This window comes from Bos indicus x Bos taurus, chromosome 1 (assembly GCF_003369695.1).
Source record: "Bos indicus x Bos taurus breed Angus x Brahman F1 hybrid chromosome 1, Bos_hybrid_MaternalHap_v2.0, whole genome shotgun sequence".
Classification (NCBI taxonomy): Eukaryota; Metazoa; Chordata; class Mammalia; order Artiodactyla; family Bovidae; genus Bos; species Bos indicus x Bos taurus.
Window position 1 is genome coordinate 128,877,782 of NC_040076.1, and position 21,751 is coordinate 128,899,532.

The window sequence follows — 21,751 nt, forward strand, 5'->3', positions numbered from 1 at the left end:
GAGTACCCCATCTGGTCAATTCCAATAATCTTCATGACAATCTGAGGAGGTATGTGTAATTATCTCCATTTTCCATATGGGTCACTGAGGCTCAGAGAGTTGATTTAACTCATAACTGCAGGGCTATTCACCAAATATTTCTGGCTCTCTAACTTCAGGACACAGAGTCAGATTATATTTTCTAGCTTGTTGAAGTCAGGTGGGTTTGCTGGAAGTGACATGTGCCCATTTGACCTTCCAGAGCCTTCTTTTTCTCTGCTGCAGTGAATGACTGTTCCAGATAGTGACTCCTCCACTGACTTGGGTTCTGGATTGAAGACAAAGATGACACAGAGCAGAGCCCTCAGTAAGCAAGGACTGGGTGTCTAAAGGAACATGAAATAAACTTTCATTGTTTTAAGCTACTGAGATTTGGGGGTTGTTTGTTAATGTACCTCACCTGGCCTCTCCTGACTAGCATGCTCAAGGTCACTCAGTTTGGAAGTACTTATTGGCTTTGAATCCATGTCTGTCTGGCTTGCTATCAAGCCAGTGACAGATGGCCCTCCATGGACCTATAGGGGCCCATAGCGGAGTCATGAGTAGTGCAATAGATTTGGGTGTCATCTCTACAGTTGGGAGAGGAAGCAGAGAGGAAGGAATGGGGAGTTAGTCTGTGGACTTTGGCATGAGACTTCTCTCTCTCCCTCATGTTCTTTCTCCCCTGATGGTTTGTGGTCGGCTCCACGTGCCTGCTAAGTAAGTAGGACATCATTGCTGCCTGCTGGGTCTGATGGTTCAGAGACGTTGGCTTGAGCTTGTTGACAGCTGCACACTCATAACATTGCTAAAAACTTCATAAACTCTGAAGTCTGGAAATAGCCCAAGTGATTTGAGGTTTTGCTCACTTGTAAATGTTTGAGTATTGTGTCCACAAATTGCAAATTGAGTAACTCAATTTTGAGGCACAGCTGTTATTTGGAAAAGACCCATCTAGGAATGCAAACTCCTTGCAAAATGATTGCGCTTCATTTTTGTCGAGTATCAGAAAACCATTAAACTGCCAAGCCATATGGCAAATGCCCACTCGAAGCAGAGTGCGACAGCGCACCATAATGAATCTGTTTTGGGGGGAAGGAGATAGGACAGAGTCTGGCTTTTGTGATCCACAGAAAAGCAGATTCACTACTGCACATTTCAGCCTTCTAGAGTCCTGAGTAGGGATTTTTCCTCCTATGAAAAATTCATATACAAAATTAAGTGATGGTAGAATTTTTTGTTAGGTATATTTTCCCTTCAAACAATATCCATTTGAGTTTCTGTATATAAAATAGGTTTAACAGGGACAATAGAAACTTAAAAGTTTACACACTTTTCATTGTTTATATCCAAATTCAATAAACATTCCTTGTGTGTGTGTTAGTTGCTCAGTCGTGTCTGACTGTTTGTGACCCCATGGACTGTAGCCCACTAGGCTCCTCTGTCCATGGAACTTCCCAGGCAAGAATATTAGAGTGGGTAGCCATTCCCTCAACCTAAACTGATTTAGGTTTAGTTGCATATAACAGAAAATAGAAAATAATAGTGATTTAGGAGATTATTTCTCTCCTCAGTTTAAAAAAACAAAAAACAAAAACACCTGGAGGTCAGCAATCTAGGTCCTCAGGGTCCTGACTTTCTCTTGGCTTGCTCTTTGGAACCCCATGGATTGTAGCTCACCAGGTTCCCCTGTCCGTGGGGATTCTCCAGGCAAGAATACTGGGGTGGGTTGCCATGCTCTCCTCCAGGGGATCTTCCTGACCCAGGGATCGAACCCAGGTCTCCCACATTACAGGCGGATTCTTTATCATCTGAGCCACCAGGAAAGCCTAGGAATACAGGAATGGGTATCCTATCTCTCCTCCAGGGAATCTTCCTGACCCAGGGATCGAACCCAGGTCTCCCACATTACAGGCGGATTCTTTATCATCTGAGCCACCAGGAAAGCCTAGGAATACAGGAATGGGTAGCCTATCTCTTCTCCAGGGGAACTTCCTGATCTAGAAATCAAACTGGAGTTTCTTGCATTGCAGACAGATTTTTTACCAGATGAGCTACCAGATAAGCCCTTCTCTTGGCGTATTCTCTCCCAAGCCTGGAGTTGATCGTCATCCTCAAGGTCCAAGCTAGCCGTCATACTCCAGTAATCATATTCTAGACAGCAGGAAGGGAGAAGAGGAGAAAGGCATGCCTTTCCCTTTTAAATAGAGTTACTGGAAGTCCCACTCAACACTTCTATTCATAGATCACTGGCCAGGCCTTAGTCATGTGGCCTCACCCTGCTGCACAGGACACGGGAATGCAGCAGCATGCCCAGCCAAAGACTGGGAGAGGGAATGCTGGGAGCTCACTGCAGACTCTGTCCTACCTGATGTCCTCAGTACCTGCAGGATTAGGAGGACAAGGCCAGATTTCATTTAGCCCTGTACCTCCAAGGCACTAGCACAGTCTGCTACTTCATGCTCCTCATAGCAGACCCCAGGCACCGCTTCTCACCAGTTACCTCCTCTGATACCATCTTTATTTGAAGTTGGCGAGTTGGCTGTGATTTGGGGCAGGTTTCTTCAACTTAAGAAGATGCTGTTTCTACCTGAGTGACATTAAACTATTCATTCCTCTGCTTCTCAATATCAACTCAACTCAATTCTAAGATAAGTAATGCTTCAAGTTGATTGTTACAGCTAGAACTTGCCTAGGTGTTCCTAGGTGGCTCAGAAGTAAAGAATCCACTTGCCAATGCAGGAGACACGGGTTTGATCCCTGGGTCGAGAAGATTCCCCTGGAGAAGGAAATGGCAACCCACTCTTGCCTGGAAAATCCCATGGACAGAGGAGCCTGGCAGACTGCAGTCAATGGGGGTCACAAAAAGAGTCAGACACAACTTAGCAACTAAAAACACAAATGAAAAGAAACCACAGCAGTGATATGTGAGAGTGGTCTTTTAGGGGAGCCCTCTCCTATGGCAGCAACTCAAGCTGATCTTAGTGAGTTACCTCCCAGGTTGGGAATGCTGACGTATTCCTAAAGTCTGCCAGGTTTTGATCATGGGTGGCTGAAATGGTAGGCTCTTTTTCAAGCAAGGTGAACAGGTATGTGGAAGTGGATGTGAGGTTGATGAATTCTGTTTTAAGTATAATGGAAGGGAAGAGAAAGGAGCTAATATTCCTGGAGAACCCACTGTGGGCCAGGTACTGTGCTAAGTGGGTCAACTCCGATGACCCTCAAGACAGCCCTAAGAGGTATGTGTAATTATCTCCATTTTCCATGTGACTGAGGCTCGGAGAAGTTGATTAGACTCTTCACCAGAACTCAGGCACCAACCCTTTCCTTCCAGGCACGTTGGAAGAATCAGCACCAACGTGTGCAAGGTTTCCACACAGTGCCCAGCCTGTCACTCAACAAACCCTGTAGCTGCTACTCACTTCCTCCCTCCTATAACAGTGAAATCAGTCCCAGCTCCTGAGTGTGGGGTTGCAAGAGACCGCGTTCCATTCCTTGGCCTCCTCCAAATCTTTTGAAAGTTCTCAAAACTGAAGAGCCAGGCTTCCTGCTTTCCTGCGATCCTCATAATTAGGACAAGTGCTTAATTGGCATGTTTGTTTCCTCCAAGGGGAGCCTGGCGGAGGCGCCTCACAGGACAGAGGAGGCCGGGTCTGCTTTTGTTCTTAGCAGTACTGCGTGCCCATAGCAACAGCGAGCAAATCTGGTAAAGTTGAAAGAAAAAGTGCCCCAGAGTTTGCGTGAAGGTTGATTGCCCTGGAGAAATTGACGCAGTCGTGCAGATGGGGATGATCTCCCTGGGTCCTGAAAACTGTGCTCGTCAACTCAACAAATCATACTGCGTCTCTTGTTTTCTTTAAGACGAGGAGTCCAGTCAAGAGGTCTGTGTAATGAAAGATGTTTGTGGAATCCATTTCTATTCTGCCCGAAGCCATCTGCTTTATGTCTAAAATAAACAGGGATGTTTTCAACCACTTTCCCCAGGCCAAGTCGCATTAGAGTTACTCTCTGCAGGGAAAGGTAAATTGACTGCCTTCCCAGCAATGAGCATTAGTACATTACATCTGCAGCAACAACACTTAACCTTCCCGGCTCGCCTTTCCTTTCTGTGTCTCTGCGATGGCCTGTGACAAATGGGCTGAGTGTTACATTTGTTAGAATTTAGTGCGTGTGGGGTCACTGGCCAGCACACATTACCTGGTGATTGAGGTGAAATGTAGGCAACAGGAAAAGTCATCCTCTCGGAAGCTGGGGACTGCCTAACCTTTGCCAGGCAGAGGGCCCTAGGGGTAGCAGCCATCCTGGGGCTTGCTTCCTTGCACACCATCCTGGGGGGTCTTGAGAGCTCTTAAAATCCTTCAGAGGTTCCTCATTGCCTATAAGATGAAATCTAGACACCGCCCCCAGACCACTTGGAGGCCTGTGTGATCCTTGCACTCTCTGCACCCTTACCTTGGGCCACCTGCACAATGGCTCACGTCACATAGGGTCACATAGCCAGTGTGTTCATCACCTTCCTTAAGTGGTGGTTTCTGAACCTTTGCAATGCTGGTCCCTGTGCCCGACACACTCTTTCATATCCTCCTTACTGGCTCAATCCCTGAGCCTTTCCTGCCCCAGTTTGAAGGTCTGCCCCAAGGAAGTGAGTGTATGAGTTTCCTGCGACTGCTATAACAAACTACCACATATTATTGGCTTAAAACAACACAATTTTATTTTCTTATAATTCAGGAGGTCAGAAGTCTGAAGTCAAGGTGTCAGCAAGGCTGCACTCCTTCTCGAAGCTCTAGGCAAGTCTCTGTTTCCTTGTGGGCCCGACGTGCACTGCTGGGCCATGGCCCCTCCCTCCGTCTTAGTGCTAGCAGCAGAGCATCTTCTTGCCCCTTGATCACTGCTTTGGTCCTTACGTCTTTCCCTGTGTGACTGTCCTGTCTCCTTATTAGGATCCTAATCATGTTAAAATTAGGCCCACCTTGGATAATCCAAGGTACCCTCCCCATTTCTGATCCTTAATAACACCTTCATAGTCTTCTCACCTGGCAAAGCCACAAATGATGACCATCAGGGCAGAGGAATGACCTTGGTGTCAGTGTGCAGGAGGCCCGTATATCCCTGTTCATGGGATCCTGGCATCAGAGGTGGTACAACAGGGCAGGAACATCTTGTTTGATTTCAGCCTGAGTTGGGTAGACTGGGGTCTTGGAGAGGGGCCTTGGGTGCTTCTGGGAAGCTGGGAAGGTCAGCTTATATTCCTGGAAGGCATAGTCTTGACTGCTTTGGACAAGAAAAGAGAGGAAGTCACTATCTGAAAAGGACGTTGCTACAGACTGGTTCCAAATAGAAAAAGGAGTTTGTCAAGGCTGTATATTGTCACCCTGCTTATTTAACTTCTATGCAGAGTACATCATGAGAAACACTGGGCTGGAAGAAGCACAAGCTGGAATCAAGATTGCTGGGAGAAATATCAATAACCTCAGATATGCAGATGATACCACCCTTATGGCAGAAAGTGAAGAACTAAAAAGCCTCTTGATGAAAGTGAAAGAGGAGAGTGAAAAAGTTGGCTTACAGCTCAACATTCAGAAAACTAAGATCATGGCATCTGGTCCCATCACTTCATGGCAAATAGATGGGGAAACAGTGGAAACAGTGTCAGACTTTATTTTCTTGGGCTCCAAAATCACTGCAGATGGTTATTGCAGCCATGAAATTAAAAGACACTTACTCCTTGGAAGGAAAGTTATGACCAACCTAGATAGCATATTCAAAAGCAGAGACATTACTTTGCCAACAAAGGTCCGTCTAGTCAAGGCTATGGTTTTTCCAGTAGTCATATATGGATGTGAGAGTTGGACTGTGAAGAAAGCTGAGTGCCGAAGAATTGATGCTTTTGAACTGTGGTGTTGGGGAAGACTCTTGAGAGTCCTTGGACTTCAAGGAGATCCAACCAGTCCATTCTAAAGGAGATCAGTCCTTGTGTTCTTTGGAAGGAGTGATACTAAAGCTGAAACTCCAGTACTTTGGCCACCTCATGCAAAGAGTTGACTCATTGGAAAAAACCCTGATGCTGGGAGGGATTGGGGGCAGGAGGAGAAGGGGACGACAGAGGATGAGATGTCTGGGGATGGTATCACCGACTTGATGGACGCGAGTTTGAGTGAACTCCGGGAGTTGGTGATGGACAGGGAGGCCTGGTGTGCTGCAATTCATGGGGTCACAAAGAGTCAGACATGACTGAGCGACTGAACTGAGCTGAACTGGTCAGAAACAGTCCTTCATTCTCTCATTCATGCCACCACACACATTCCTAAGCACCTGTGTGCCAGCACTCTGCAGAAGTTAAAGGGCCTAGATGAATAAGAAACTTCCCTGTAGGAGTTCACCTTCTACTTGAGGAAGAGCGACCTGGAAACAAAGCAATGACAGGTCTGTGGTCCGATGAAAGAAGAAAGTGATAAATGTGTAATATGTAACAGGTACAGTTAGTACAGTGGGAGAGGGACGCACTGGGTAGAGACTAAGAAGAAAGCCTTGAAGACAGGACCAAGGTTGGTGTTTCAGATGGTTGGAAGAGTATTTGCACAAGTGAGGAAAAAGGAGTATCGTGTTGTATCTGAGGAAACAATGAGAGGCCATTGGGCTTCCTAGGTGGTACAGTGGTAAAGAATCCACTTAATGCAAGAGACACAAGGGAGATGGCTTCAATCCCTCGTTTGGCAAGATCCCTTGAAGAAGGGCCTGGCAACCCACTCCAGTGTTCTTGATGGGATAATCCCATAGACAGAGGAACCTGGCAGGCTACAGTCCATGGGGTCGGACAAAGCATCAGACATGACTGAGCACACAGCACGATGAGACGCTGTTGGGATGACTGTACAGTAGCAGGCAGGATCCAAAGGTGGAATCTGTTTGTCTTGCCTCCAGGTTAATGATAAATTCCAAGAAGACCGTGTGCCACTTTCTCTACTTGTTAAACCCTTCAGCTGCAATTACTGCTCATTCTGTGGACCTCCCACTAAATGCTTCTTGATGAGAAGTGTTTCCCAGTAGCAAAAGACCCCCACGCTTGCTTCATCTCACTGGATACTCACTGGACATGATAGAACAAATGAGTCACTTTTTTTTTCTCTCTTTTTAATTCTGTTTTATAGATGAGTCATTTATGGCGTGCATCCAGCTTTTGAGATGTGCTCAAATTTGAGCCGGGTTTATTCTCTGGTGGACCCCAGGAGGGAGTCCGTCTCAGACCTGTCACTGTATTCCTCTGGGTTTGGGCTTGGGAGGGTGTTTAGTTGAAGCCAGCTGGAGAGTACAAATGATGCAACAGTGCAGGTGCACTGACTTCATTCCTGAGCCTGGCAGCATATGCCCACTGCACCCTCCCGCCTGAGGCACAGTTAAGACAGGGCAAGTCACTCTCAGAGCAGCGTGGTTCCAGGTGCCCATGCGAGGAAAGAAAAGACAGACAGACACTTGCTACATATGATTTATTCTCCTTCCCAACATGGCACTGCATCACATTGATGCTGCCATTCAAACTAATGTTCTAATTTACAGTTTCTGGGGACTTTGGGAAAATACATCAAAACCCCAGGTTACCTGAGATGCTGCAGTTAGATGTTTTAAGGGCTCTAAAAACATGATATTTTGTCAAAATAAAATAGAATTTTGAAAGGCCTCCTAACAATTGTTTAAAAAAAAAACAAGACAAACAAACAAAAAAACAAAACCAGCCATCCTCTTCAGCTACACTCATCACAAGGCTGCTCCTGTGAGTAGCTCAGCACACTCTGCAAATACTCTCTCATTAAAGATCCACCCTCCCCTGGAAAAAGCCAGGGGCAGCAGTTCTCACACGCAGGCTACTTTCTTCTCACATAGCAGGGGATGTCCCTGCTGCCTCAAAGGAAGTGAGAAGCAAACCACAGCCTGCCTCAGTTGAGACTTTTTTATCTTCACACCACTGTAGCTCAGAATACTCCCAGGACAACTTCTCTTTGTACCTGAGAAAGTGTTTAAGCCTTCCCAGTAATAGGACATGGGTCCACTGGCCAGCTGGCCGGTGCCCTTTCAGTCTCCATCCAGGCCTCCTCTGGGCCAGGCTCTGTGCTGGAAGTTGAGATCAAAAATGAAGAAAACACCACTCCTTCTCTTAAGGGGCTTACTCTCTGGTTGGGAAGACAGACATAAGAATAGGTTTTTCCAAAAAATGTGGTATGTGACTTACTAAAGGTGAGCAGAGATCAGTTAGCCTAGGTGTCAGAAAAGCCATTGTGGCAGATGCTGTGAATTAACTAATCCTATTCCCAACTCCCTTTTCCCTACTGCTTCCAAACTAGAGGCTACAAAGCTAAAGACTTGCTCTTCCAGCTTCTCTTGCCTAGAGTGGCCACTGGACCTATGGCCATGAGGCAGAAGCAAAATCTACAGAAAAGTTCTTTAAAAACTTTTGTGTTCTTGCTTAAGAGGGGCATCTAGTCTGTATAGCTCTTTGCTCCTTCTTCCTGGCTTGATTATAGTCATGATGGATGTGGCTACAGCAGCAATCTTGATGACCTCTTGCGACCATGAGGGAAAAGTGAGCAAACTGTAGGTCATTGTTGAGCCAGTGATCCAGTGCCAGCTGCTGCCTACTTCTAGATATTTCATCATGTGGAAAACAGATAAACCTTTATTTGTTTAAGTCGTTGAGATTAGCTTCTGGAACTTGCAGCCAAATACCTCCCTAACTGATAACAAACACCTAGCAGGCAATCAGGACATAATGATTGAAGTCACATACGTAATATCATCACCTGAGTTGGGTCTTAACAGATTGGGATGTGCTGTGAGTATTCCAGTTGGAAGAAACTAAAGTAGCATATACTGGGTTGGCCAGAAACTTTAAGATGTTATGGAAAACCCAAACAAACTTGTTAGCCAACCCAAAATCAAAGCACTTGAAGGTGAAGCAGGAGGCCATGAGGAGCTCACAGAGAAACCACTGAGAAGAAGTTTGTCACAGCCAGACTATAAAGTGTGAAGCAAGTAGTAGTTGGATACAGCTGGTACAAGCAGCAGCAAGGGCCAGATTAAAACAGTTTCCTCCAGTACAGAGAGGAATCAGTTTCCAGTAACCAAGGACTATCCATGTTACCCTTTTAACTGCAGAATTACAGCCAAGGCCAACATAGCAAGAGGAGTAAGGAAGAAGTAAATGCATCCCTCTTGTTGGTCATTCTAATAGTTACCTGTTGCTGCATAACGAATTACCCCCAAACACAGCAGCTTAAAATGTCACACATTTATCATCTCACAGTTTCTGTGAGTCAGGAATCTAGAGGCGGCTCCACTGAATTGGGGTGTCTGGTTCAGAGTCTCTTACAGGGTTGCAGTCAAGGTGTTTGTGGGGCTGTGGTCTCACCCATTCTCTCCCATGGTTGTTAACAGGACTCAGTTTCTCGCAGGCTGTCATCACCAGAGGACTTTCAATTCTTTGCCCTATGGGTCTCTCCATGAGGCAGCTCACAACATAGTCGCCAAATTCTTCAGACTGAGCAAAAGAGAAATTGAAAGAGGTGAAGAAGAGGGAAGCCAGAGACTTTGTAACCTTCTCTGAGAAGCGGAATCCTCTAGTGAGGAGTCTAGTGGAATCTTCACTAGAAGCAAGTCTGTAGGTCCTGTCCACATTCAACGAGAGGGGTCTACAGGTAAATACCAGGAAGTGAGGGTCACAAGGAGCCTTTTTGAAAGCTGCCAAGAAAAACCCAAGTAAGACGGTAGGCACTGAGAGAGGGCATCAGAGGGCAGATAGACTGAAACCACAATCACAGACAGCTAGCCAATCACATGGACCACAACCTTGTTTAACTCAGTGAAACTAAGCCCTGCTGTGTGGGGCCACCCAAGACGGATGGGTCATGGTCGAGAGGTCTGACAGAATGTGGCCCACTGGAGAAGGGAATGGCAAACCACTTCAGTATTCTTGCCTTGAGAACCCCATGAACAGTATGAAAAGGCAAAAAGATAGGACACTGAAAGATGAACTCCCCAGGTCGGTAGGTCCCCAGTATGCTACGGGAGATCAGTGGAGAAATAACTCCAGAGAGAATAAAGGGATGGAGCCAAAGCAAGAACAACACCCAGTTGTGGATGGGACTGGTGATAGAAGTCAGGTTTGATGCTGTAAAGAGCAATATTGCATAGGAACCTGGAATGTTAGGTCATGAATCAAGGCAAATTGGAAGTGGTCAAACAGGAGATGGCAAGAGTGAACATCAACATTCTAGGAATTGGTGAACTAAAATGGACTGGAATGGGTGAATTTAACTCAGATGACCATTATATCTGCTACTGCAGGCAGGAATCCCTTAGAAGAAATGGAGTAGCTATCATGGTCAACAAAAGAGCCTGAAATGCAGTACTTGGATGCAATCTCAAAAACGACAGAATGATCTGCTCGTTTGCAAGGCAAACCGTTCAATATCACAGTAATCCAAATCTATGCCCCAACCAGTAATGCTGAAGAAGCTGAACCTGAAAAATTGTATGAAGACCTACAAGAACTTCTAGAACTAACACCCAAAAAAGATGTCCTTTTCATTATAGGGAACTGGAATGCAAAAGAAGGAAGTCAAGAAACACCTGGAGTAACAGGCAAATTTGGCCTTGGAGTACAGAATGAAGCAGGGCAAAGGGTAACAGAGTTTTGCCAAGAGAACACACTGGTCATAGCAAACACCCTCTTCCAACAACACAAGAGAAGACTCTAAACATGGACGTCACCAGATGGTCAACACCGAAATCAGATTGATTATATTCTTTGCAGCCAAAGATGGAGAAGCTCTATACAGTCAGCAAAAACAAGACCGGGAGCTGACTGTGGCTCAGATCATGAACTCCTTATTGCCAAATTCAGACTGAAATTGAAGAAAGTGGAGAAATCCACTAGACCATTCAGATATGACCTAAATCAAATTCCTTATGATTATACAGTGGAAGTGAGAAATAGATTTAAGGGACTAGATCTGATAGACAGAGTGCCTGATGAACCATGGATGGAGGTTCATGACATTGTACAGGAGACAGGAATTAAGGAAGTGGTTGACCACTTCCCCAAGAAAAGAAATGCAAAAAAGCAAAATGGTTGTCTGAAGAGGCCTTAAAAATAGCTGTGAAAAGAAGGGAAGCAAAAAGCAAAGGAGAAAAGGAAAGATATACCCATTTGAATGCAGAGTTCCAAAGAATAGCAAGGGGAGATAAGAAAGCCTTCCTCAGCAATCAGTGCAAAGAAATAGAGGAAAACAACAGAATGGGAAAGACTAGAGATCTCTTCAGAGAAGGCAATGGCAACCCACTCCAGTACTCTTGCCTGGAAAATCCCATGGGTGGAGGAGCCTGATAGGCTGCAGTCCATGCGGTCGTGAAGAGTCGGACATGACTGAGCGACTTCACTTTCACTTTTCACTTTCATTCACTGGAGAAGGAAATGGCAACCCACTCCAGTGTTGTTGCCTGGAGAATCCCATGGAGAGAGGAGCCTAGTGGGCTGCCGTCTATGGGGTCGCACAGAATCTGGACATGGCTGAAGCGACTTAGCATCAGCAGCAGCAGAGATCTCTTCAAGAAAATTAGAGATACCAAGGGAACATTTCATGCAAAGATGGGCTCAATAAAGGACAGAAATGGTAGGGACCTAACAGAAGCAGAAGATATGAATAAGAGGTGGCAAGAATACACAGAAGAACTGTACAAAAAAGAGCTTCACAACCAAGATAATCAGGATGGTGTGATCACTGACCTAGAGCCAGACATCTGGAATGTGAAGTCAAGTGGGCCTTAGGAAGCATCACTACGAACAAAGCTAGTGGAGGTGATGGAATTCCAGTTGAGCTATTTCAAATCCTGAAAGATGATGCTGTGAAAGTGCTGCACTCAATATGCCAGCAAATTTGGAAAACTCAGCAGTGGCCACAGGACTGGAAAAGGTCAGTTTTCATTCAAAGCCCAAAGAAAGGCAATGCCAAAGAATGCTCTAACTACTGCACAATTGCATTCATCTCACACGCTAGTAAAGTAATGCTCAAAATTCTCCAAGCCAGGCTTCAGTAATACGTGAACCGTGAACTTCCTGATGTTCAAGCTGGTTTTAGAAAAGGCAGAGGAACCAGAGATCAAATTGCCAACATCCACTGGATCATGGAAAAAGCAAGAGAGTTCCAGAAAAACATCTATTTCTGCTTTATTGACTATGCCAAAGCCTTTGACTGTGTGGATCACAATAAACTGTGGAAAATTCTGAAAGAGATGGGAATCCCAGACCATCTGACCTGACTCTTGAGAAACCTGTATGCAGGTCAGGAAGCAACAGTTAGAACTGGACATGGAACAGCAGACTGGTTCCAAATAGGAAAAGGAGTACGTCAAGGCTGTATATTGTCACCCTGCTTATTTAACTTCTATGCAGAGTACATCATGAGAAACGCTGGGCTGGAGTAAGCACAAGCTGGAATCAAGATTGCCAGGAGAAATATCAATCACCTCAGATATGCAGATGACACCACCCTTATGGCAGAAAGTGAAGAAGAACTAAAGAGCCTCTTGATGAAAGTGAAAGAGGAGAGTGAAAAAGTTGGCTTAAAGCTCAACATTCAGAAAACGAAGATCATGGCATCTGGTCCCATCACTTCATGGCAAATAGATGGGGAAACAGTGGAAGCAGTGGCTGACTTTATTTTTCTGGGCTCCAAAATCACTGTGGGTGGTGATTGCAGTCATGAAATTAAAAGACATTTACTCCTTGGAAGGAAAGTTATGACCAACCTAGACAGCATATTGAAAAGCAAAGATATTACTTTTTCAACAAAGGTCTGTCTAGTCAAAGCTGTGGTTTTTCCAGTAGTCATGTATGGATGTCAGTGTTGGACTATAAAGAAAGCTGAGCGCTAAAGAATTGATGCATTTGACCTGTGGTGTTGGAAAAGACTCTTGAGAGTCCCTTGGACTGCAAGGAGATCCAACCAGTCCATCCTAAAGGAGATCAGTCCTGGGTGTTCATTAGTAGGACTGATGTTGAAGCTGAGACTCCAATACTTTGGCCACCTGTTGTGAAGAGCTGACTCATTTGAAAAGACCCTGATGCTGGGAAAGATTGAAAGCAGGAGGAGAAGGGGATGACAGAGGATGAGATGGTTGGATGGCATCACTGACTCAATGTACATGATGAGTTTGAGTGGACTTTGGGAGTTGGTGATGGACAGGGAGTTCTGGCGTGCTGTGGTTCATGGGGTTGCAAAGAGTCGGACACGACTGAGCGACTGAACTGAACTGAATCACAAACATACTGCCACCACCTTTCCCCTTCCCTTCCTCCATCGTGTGGTCAACAGCAACATCCTTTTTATCATTGCATCATCATCATCACAGTGACAGTGGTTATTTATTAAATGCTTCCTGTGCACCCAGACATTTTCCATCCATAGTTCATTTATCCTTACAACAACCCTGTAAGTGTAAGTAATAATGTCCCCATTATTACTGACATATTACTCCATATGTCTGCATATGGAGAATCTAAGGCTTGAAAGGGACTGTGATTTGCACTAGGTCACATAGCCAGTAAGAGGCAGAACTAGGATTCAAACTAAGGCCTGAACTCCAGTTGAGCACTTCACCAACACTGTAGGAGGCAGTGCCTCAGAGTTAAGAGAGCCCTGTCTGCCAGCCTGTCCTGGAGCCCAGGCTGTTTTCTGCTTTACTTTAACCTTAAACTTCAACCTCTTTACCTTAACCTTACTTTAACCAACTTTCCCCAGTGCTGAAAGCTACAGAGTGAGGGGACAAATGGCTTAGCCTGCCCACCTCAGAATGCTAGGACTCCAGATAAAGGACAATGGGTGAAATCAGAAAAGATCTATAGATTAGATAATACTACTGTAGCTTGCTGCTGCTGCAAAGTCGCTCAGTCGTGTCCGACTCTTAGCGACCCCGTGGACTGGAGCCTACCAGGCTCCTCCGTCCATGGGATAATTTATAGTAAATTAATAGTACTTAATTTTCTGATTTTAATCATTTCTCTGCAGTTATATAAGAAAATGTCTTTTCTCTTAGAAAATATATACTGAAATATTTAGAGGTAAAGAGATATTATGTCTGCAACTTATTTTCAGACATTTCAGAAAAAAATTATTTATAGGTATATACATGTATGCATGTGTATATGGAGAGAGAGAATAAATGATATATAGCAAGTGTGCTAAGATGTTAACATTTAGGGATTCTGTGCATAGGAATTCTTTGTAAAAATTTTGCAGCTTTTTTTGGTAAGTCTGAAATTATTTTAAAATAAGTTTTTAAAAAGTACCACTCCTCTGCTCTGGGGCATTGTGACTTCTATTTGGACTATCAGAGGTGGCATTTGGAGCATCTTACATACTCCTTTTGACCCTAAAGTGAAAGTGAAAGTGAAGTCGCTCAGTCGTGTCCGAGTCTTTGAGACCCAGTGGACTGTAGCCCACCAGGCTCCTCTGTCCATGGGATTCTCCAGGCAAGAATACTGGAGTGGGTTGCCATTTCCTTCTCCAGGGGATCTTCCTGACCCAGGGATTGAACCTGGGTCTCCCGCATTGCAGGCAGACATTTTAACCTCTGAGCCACCAGGGAAGCCCCTGGTGACCCTAAGGTGACCCTCAAAGCACAGGAAGAGTATAGAGGTTACAAGAAAACATGGTTTCTAGGTCAGGCTGCCTGGGTTCCAGTCTTGACCTTGCAGCTTCTAAGCTCCTATAAGTAACCACTCAGGATTAACTTGGAAGGATTTATTGAGATAAGGGATATACTTTGGCTCAGTTCCTGACCATGGTAAGCCTCCTGTAAATGTTGTTATTCTTGCCTCCTCAGTCATCTTACAAGTAAGAAATAATGGCCTGTATGTGGTTCAGAGACACTGATTTGGACAGTTGTCTTTTCCTTTTGTAATCTACAAAAACTTTTTGTTTATATCTGATAAGGCCATTATCCTACATAACCACAACAGATGATCATAAAAATCAAGAAATCCATATTAACTGTAATTTTTAGATGCCATTCAAGTTTCATAGTTATCTCAGCAATTGTACACTTGTCTTGGTGCCAACTCTCTGACTTGAGTTTTTGTCCCAATGAAGGCAGGGTGGCTGCAGCAGCGGGTGTGGATGTGTCTGACAGGATGAAGAGCCGAATCCCTGTGGTGCTCCTGGCCTGTGGCTCCTTCAACCCCATCACCAACATGCATCTGCGCTTGTTTGAGGTGGCCAGAGACCACCTTCACCAAACAGGTCAGTCAAGGGGCCCAGGCCTACGGGAGGAATTGGTGAGTTGGGCTTTGGGGGGCTTTGCTGGCTGCTATCATCATCCCCATTATTAAAGCTGCTTATAGCATAAGTGGTGACATACATTTCTTCCATCATATTCAGAGGGCTAACACTCCTTAGCTATACGATGTATGTAAGTCATACCCCTGGCCATAGAGTTGAAATGCTTCTCAGGATCCACTATCCCCCTGTCCACTTCATGTTGACCATGAATACTAAAAAGACACTGGGCCTGTTATAGAACCTGTGTCTCAATCAGGGGATCCTTCCTGGTGCCCCAGGAAGCATTTACCCAAACAGCCAGATGAATACATAGCACATGCCTTTGAGAACTCCTGCTACTACTCTTCAGTGGGTAAGCAAATATTCTATAATGGGGATTTTGACATTTTCTCCTTCGAAAGAATAGATCTTAGACAATTACAAATTAAGTCTTGTATATAGGGCATTTCTAATACAGATGGCATGGCTTTGCCAGAAATATCTAATCAGCTGGAAATGTTTAATCTGGGAATGTTTCATCTCTTTGACTTTCCATTTCATTATTAAAAGAGTAAAATGGCATTTGGGATCTGCTTGATTATTTCTAAAGACTGTAAGTCATTTATTTGTTGATATCAAATACATATGAAAGTTTTATTTATTATGTGTTTATGTCTGTCTTATGTCTGGAGGAGGAAATGGCAACCTGCTCCAGAATTCTTGCCTGAAAAATCCTATGGACAGAGGAGCCTGGGAGGCTACAGTCCATGGGGTCACAAAGAGCTGGATATGACTGAGCAAGAGCACAATATCTTATGTATTCATATATGTGTTTTGTATTTTTGCATTGCTCAAAAATGTTTGTCTTTAAGGGCCATGTTTTTAATACCAAAATCAATTTCTGTTTACTTTCAATATAGAAAAAAAATGTGAGTAACATGTAAACCATTTCTTCAAAGAAATTGCATACAAATGTTAATTTATTTTAAAAAATCGTTGTTTATAAGATATTTTTAATTATTCACAAAGTGAAATAGATATTTATTCTTAGTAAATGAATAGCTGTTACATAGGAATAAAAATTCAAACAATCCACTTGAAACTGGTCAGTAAACATTAGTAAGCCATATGCAAAGAAGAAATATAACTGGACAATAAACTTGAGAAAAATTTCTCAACTATGATTGCTAATAATTAATGAAATGCAAATAAAAGAGTAAGCATCACAAGATAATAAGCACCATGTGGGCAGCTACTATGACTGCTTGAACACTACACAATTGCCACCATCTGTCACTAGGCTTATAGTTGGTGCTCAATAAATATCTGTTGTGGGACTTCCCTGGCAGTCCAGTGGTTGACTTCACACTTCTGCTGCAGAGGGCACAGATTCAGTACCTGGTCTGGGAACTATCCACATGCTGCATAGTGCAGCCAAAAAAAGTTTTTAATTAGAAAAATAAGTGTCTATTTTAGGAGTAAATAGTGTGAGATTGACAAAGATTAAAGGCTGTCAAATTCAGTGTTGGCAGGAGAGGGAGGGAAACGAACACTCCCATGTATTGGTAGTGATGGGAAATGATAAAACATTTTTGGAGGGCAGTTTGGTTTTCTGTGGAAAAAAATAATTGAAATCTATACTCACATCCATAATGAGGAGAAAAATCAACCAATGAAAATTGAACCAGAACTGATGCAGATGTTAGAATTAGCAGACAAGGATCTTAAAATTTACTATAGTTACATATGTTAAAAAATTAAGTAGAGACATGGAAAATATAAAAAAGACTCAAATATCTAGAGATTAAAACTACAGTATGTGAGATAAAAATTAAACTGGTTAGGATTAACAACAGAGTAAACATTGCAGAAGAAAAATTAGTAAACGTGAAGATAAAACTATCCATCCAAACTGGAACAATTCAAAATGAAACATAAAGAGAAAAAAGAATTTTTAAAAAGAAAGAAAAGAGTACAAGATAATTTAAATCATCCTAATATACTTGTAGTTGAACTAGTTCAATAGAAGGGGAAAAACAGGAAGAACAGAAAAATATTTGAAGAAGTAATCACTGGAATGTTTTCAAATTTGATGAAAGCAGATTTCATGAAGTAGCTCAACAAACCGCAAGCACAAGAAACATGAAGAAAACAACACCAGGGTATATAATAATCAAATTTCTCAAAACAGATAATAAAGAGAAAACCTTAAAGGCAGCTGATGCTACTGCTAAGTTGCTTAGTCGCTTCAGTCATGTACGACTCTGTGTGACCCCACAGATGGCAGCCCACCAGGCTCCCCCTATCGTGGGATTCTCCAGGCAAGAACACTGAAGTGGGTTGCCATTTCCTTCTCCAATGCATGAAAGTGAAAAGTGAAAGTGAAGTCGCTCAGTCGTGTCCAACCCTCAGTAACCCCATGGACTGCAGCCTACCAGGCTCCTCCGTCCATGGGATTTTCCAGGCAAGAGTCCTGGAGTGGCAGCTACAGAAGAACAAATAAAGAAGATAGTAAATTTCTTGCTTCTGAATTCAGCATAAGGGAATTCAGTGGAAAAGATCTTTAAAGTACTGAAAGAAAAAAACCTGTCAATCTAGGATTCTCTATCTGGCAAAAATATCTTTCAAAACAAAAACAAAGTAAAGACATTTTCAAATCTATAGAATCTGGATGATGTCACCACCAGCAAACCTGGACCATGAGAGATACCAAAGTCCTTTAGGCAGAAGGAAGATGATACCAAATGGAAAAATGGACCCCCACAAAGGAATACAGAGCATTGATAACTACATGGGCAATTATATAAGTTGTTTATTATTTAAATTTCTTTAAAAGATAATTGACCACTTAAACAAAAATAACAATGTATTATGGAGTTTATAACATGTAGAAGTAAAATTTATGACAACAGTATCAAAAAAAAACTGGGAGGGGAGTAATAGAAGAATACTATTGTAAGGTTTCTATTCTATACATGAAGTGGTATAATATCACTTACAGGTAGACTGAAATAAGGTAAAGATACATATTATAAACCCTAATGCAACCACTAGAAAAAGGCAAACAGTTTTAACTCATAAGGATTCAAAGGAGATAAAATATAATCAGAATATACTTTGATTAAGAATATACATCATAATCTAAGAAGAATGAAAACTGACATTTTCCAGTCCTGTGGCCACTGCTGAGTTTTCCAAATTTGCTGGCATATTGAGTGCAGCACTTTCACAGCATCATCTTTCAGGATTTGAAATAGCTCAACTGGAATTCCATCACTTCCACTAGCTTTGTTCGTAGTGATGCTTCCTAAGGCCCACTTGACTTCACATTCCAGGATGTCTGGCTTTAGGTAAGTGATCCCACCATCATGATTATCTGGGTCATGAAGATCTTTTTTGTATAAGTTCATCTGTGTAGTCTTGCCATCTCTTCTTCAGCAGAGATCTCTTCAAGAAAATTAGAGATACCAAGGGAACATTTCATGCAAAGATGGGCTCAATAAAGGACATAAATGGTAGGGACCTAACAGAAGCAGAAGATATGAAGAAGAGGCAAGAATACTGAAGTGGGTTGCCATTCCCAATAGCATAGAAAAAATAAATAGAGATAAATCCAACAAAAGTGTACAAGACCTATATGCTAAAAGTGACAAAACATTGTTGAGCTAAAGACAACCTTATTAAAATAGAGAGACATGCCTTGTTTTGTGGGTTGGAAAACTCAACAGTGTTAAAATTTCAATTTTCTCCAAATTTACCTATAGATTCAACTCAACCCCAGTAAGCTTTTCTTGGTAAAAAATGATAAGATAATTGTAAAATTAATATGGAAATGCACCAAAATAATTTTTAAAAAGAATAACAAAGTTGGGAGATTAAATTACTGGATTTTAAGACTAATTATAAAGTTACAGTACTTGTTACAGTGTGGTATTGGTATGAAAATAATTAAATAGATTGATGTTACAGAATAGAAAACACCAAATTTTTCTCCCCACTGACATAGACAATTGATTTTTTGACAAAATTGCAAAGGACAATGCAGAAGAGAAAGAATAATCTTTTCAAAAAATTGTTGTTCAATCACTAAGTTGTGTCCGATTCTCTGTGACCACATAGACTGCAGTATGCCAGCCTTCCCTGTCCTTCACTATCTCCCTGAGCTTGCTCAAATTCATGTCCATTGAGTCAGTGATGCCATCCAAACATCTCATCCTCTGTCACCCCCTTCTCTTGCCCTCAATATTTCCCAGCATCAGAGTCTTTTCCAATAAGTCAGCTCTTTGCATCAGCTGGCCAGAGTATTGGAGCTCAGCTTCAGCATCAGTCCTTCCAATAAATATTCAGGGTTAATTTCCTTCAGGACTGACTGGTTTGATCTCCTTGCTATCCAACGGACTCTCAAGAGTCTTCTCCAGCACCACAGTTCAAAAGTATCATTGTTCAGTGCTCAGCCTTCTTTATGATCCCACTCTTATATCTATACATGACTACTGGAAAAAACATAGCTTTGACTATAGGGACCTTTCTTGGCAAAACACTGTGTAGGCTTGTCATAGCTGTTCTTCCAAGGAGCAAGAACACCTTTAATTTCGTGGCTGCAGTCACCATCCACATTGATTTTGGAGCCTAAGGAAGTCTGCCACCATTTCCACTTTTTCCCCATCTATTTGCCATGAAGTGATAGGACCAGATGCCATGATCTTTGTTTTTTGAATGTTGGGTTTTAAGCCAGGTTTTTCACTCTCCTCTTTCACCTTCACCAATAGGTGTGGAACTACTGAATATTCATCTGTCACCCTCGCCCCAGAGAAAACACTCAACCCAAACCCTGTACCATATACAAAAGCTAACTCAAAATGGATCATAAACTTTAATGTAAAAACCTAAAACTAGAAGAAAACATAGACAATCTTTGTGACCTTATGTTCAATAAAAATTTTTTAAATAAGACACTACCAAAAGCATGACCCAAAACAGGGAAGTGGGCGGGAGACGAATTAGACTAACCTGAACCCTATTATTTAAGGTATTAATAGGTAGAGGAGCCTCACATAGAACCTCAAGCATCTTTTTGCCTTTATTCTCAATCATTCCTCCATAGAAAGTACCCAGTCATTATTGAAAATCCAGAATGGATTCTGCTGGCTGTGTCTTTGCGTGTTACCCAGCAGGTTGACATCTTTCAACATTATTCAGATACCTACTGTGTCTTCTTCACGCCAGGCACTGTTGCTAGAAATAGAATTGATTAAATTGCATCTCCTGCCCAAACTGGATACACAGCATAAGTGATGAGAAATACATGACTGTGGCACTCGGTGCAGAGGAGAGATGTCTCCCACCTGAGGGTTGGAGAAAGCTTTTTGGAAGAGGTGACACCAAAGGCTTAAAGAACATAAGAGACTTAGCCAAGCGCTGTTTAGAGGGCACTGTCTGCAGAGAAAGCAGCACAGGTAAAATGTGGAGGTGGAAGAGAATCTCGTTCCAGCACGTGGGAGGGAGATGAGGCTGGTAGGGAGGACCAGGTCTTGGTGTGTGGTGTGAATTTCTTCTCTGCACAGCTTGGCTTCAGTTTCCCTGACCCACAGCCCCAGTTGCTGGCTGCAGCCTCCCACAGCCAGCAGAACTGTGCACCAAGTCTTCACCCAACCCTTTGTCTCTCCTGGGACAAATATTTAAACAGAGCCTTTTCTCTCAATCAGAATCAGCTCACAATTAAGGTTGGATGAAAATCTGGCCTCACAGCTGACTTTCTTTTTTCATGAAGAAAATGAAATCTCCCTTCTGTTGGTGCATTTTCACTGAAACAACTCACAATTTTAATTCGATATTGTGTGCATATAAATTGAACTAAACAAGCTACAGTAATTTATGTAGTACCTTTAAGTAGAAACTAATAGTGTCTTCCTAGTTTGCTGCAGTAGCTCTAATGACTTTGTTGTTTTGAGCTCTTTCCCCTTTGCCAAGCACCCTTTCTTAGTACCACAACTGTCCTTCCTTTTTTTTCTCCCAAAGCAACAACAAAAGCTTAAAAACTGACAGAAACACTATATCAAAAACTTTTTAACTGTCTTTAGTCCTATAATAATACACCCCTTTATAGTGAAAAAAAAAATTATACATTGGATGAAAACTAGACCTGAAGGTTTTCATTGCTAATACCCTGACAAAGTCATACATGCTCAAAGGAAGAAACGATGAACCAGATATTTTTTTTTATATTCTTTACTTGAAAGAATGTTCAAGAATATGACAAAGGCTGGTAGGAATGTGTGATTTCTGTGTTTTGTAGTGTTGTCTCCTAGCCATGGTGCTTTCTTGCCTTATACTAGGTGCTGCATGGGGACTTCTCCAAGAAGATTCTCAAACCTTTGATGGATGAATTTATGTGGTAGCTGTGGATGGTTTACAAAAAGTTC

At 42.7% G+C, this 21,751-nt stretch overlaps 1 protein-coding gene across 1 annotated transcript in view; it reads left to right on the top strand.

Moving 5' to 3' along the window:
• The window catches only part of LOC113894447, a 170,593-nt gene that overhangs the window by 44,310 nt on the left and 104,532 nt on the right, over positions 1–21,751 (top strand). Inside the window, 1 exon segment of the mRNA XM_027544885.1 lies at positions 15,162–15,311. Coding sequence (XP_027400686.1) covers positions 15,203–15,311 — 109 coding nt within the window. The 5' untranslated portion in view covers positions 15,162–15,202.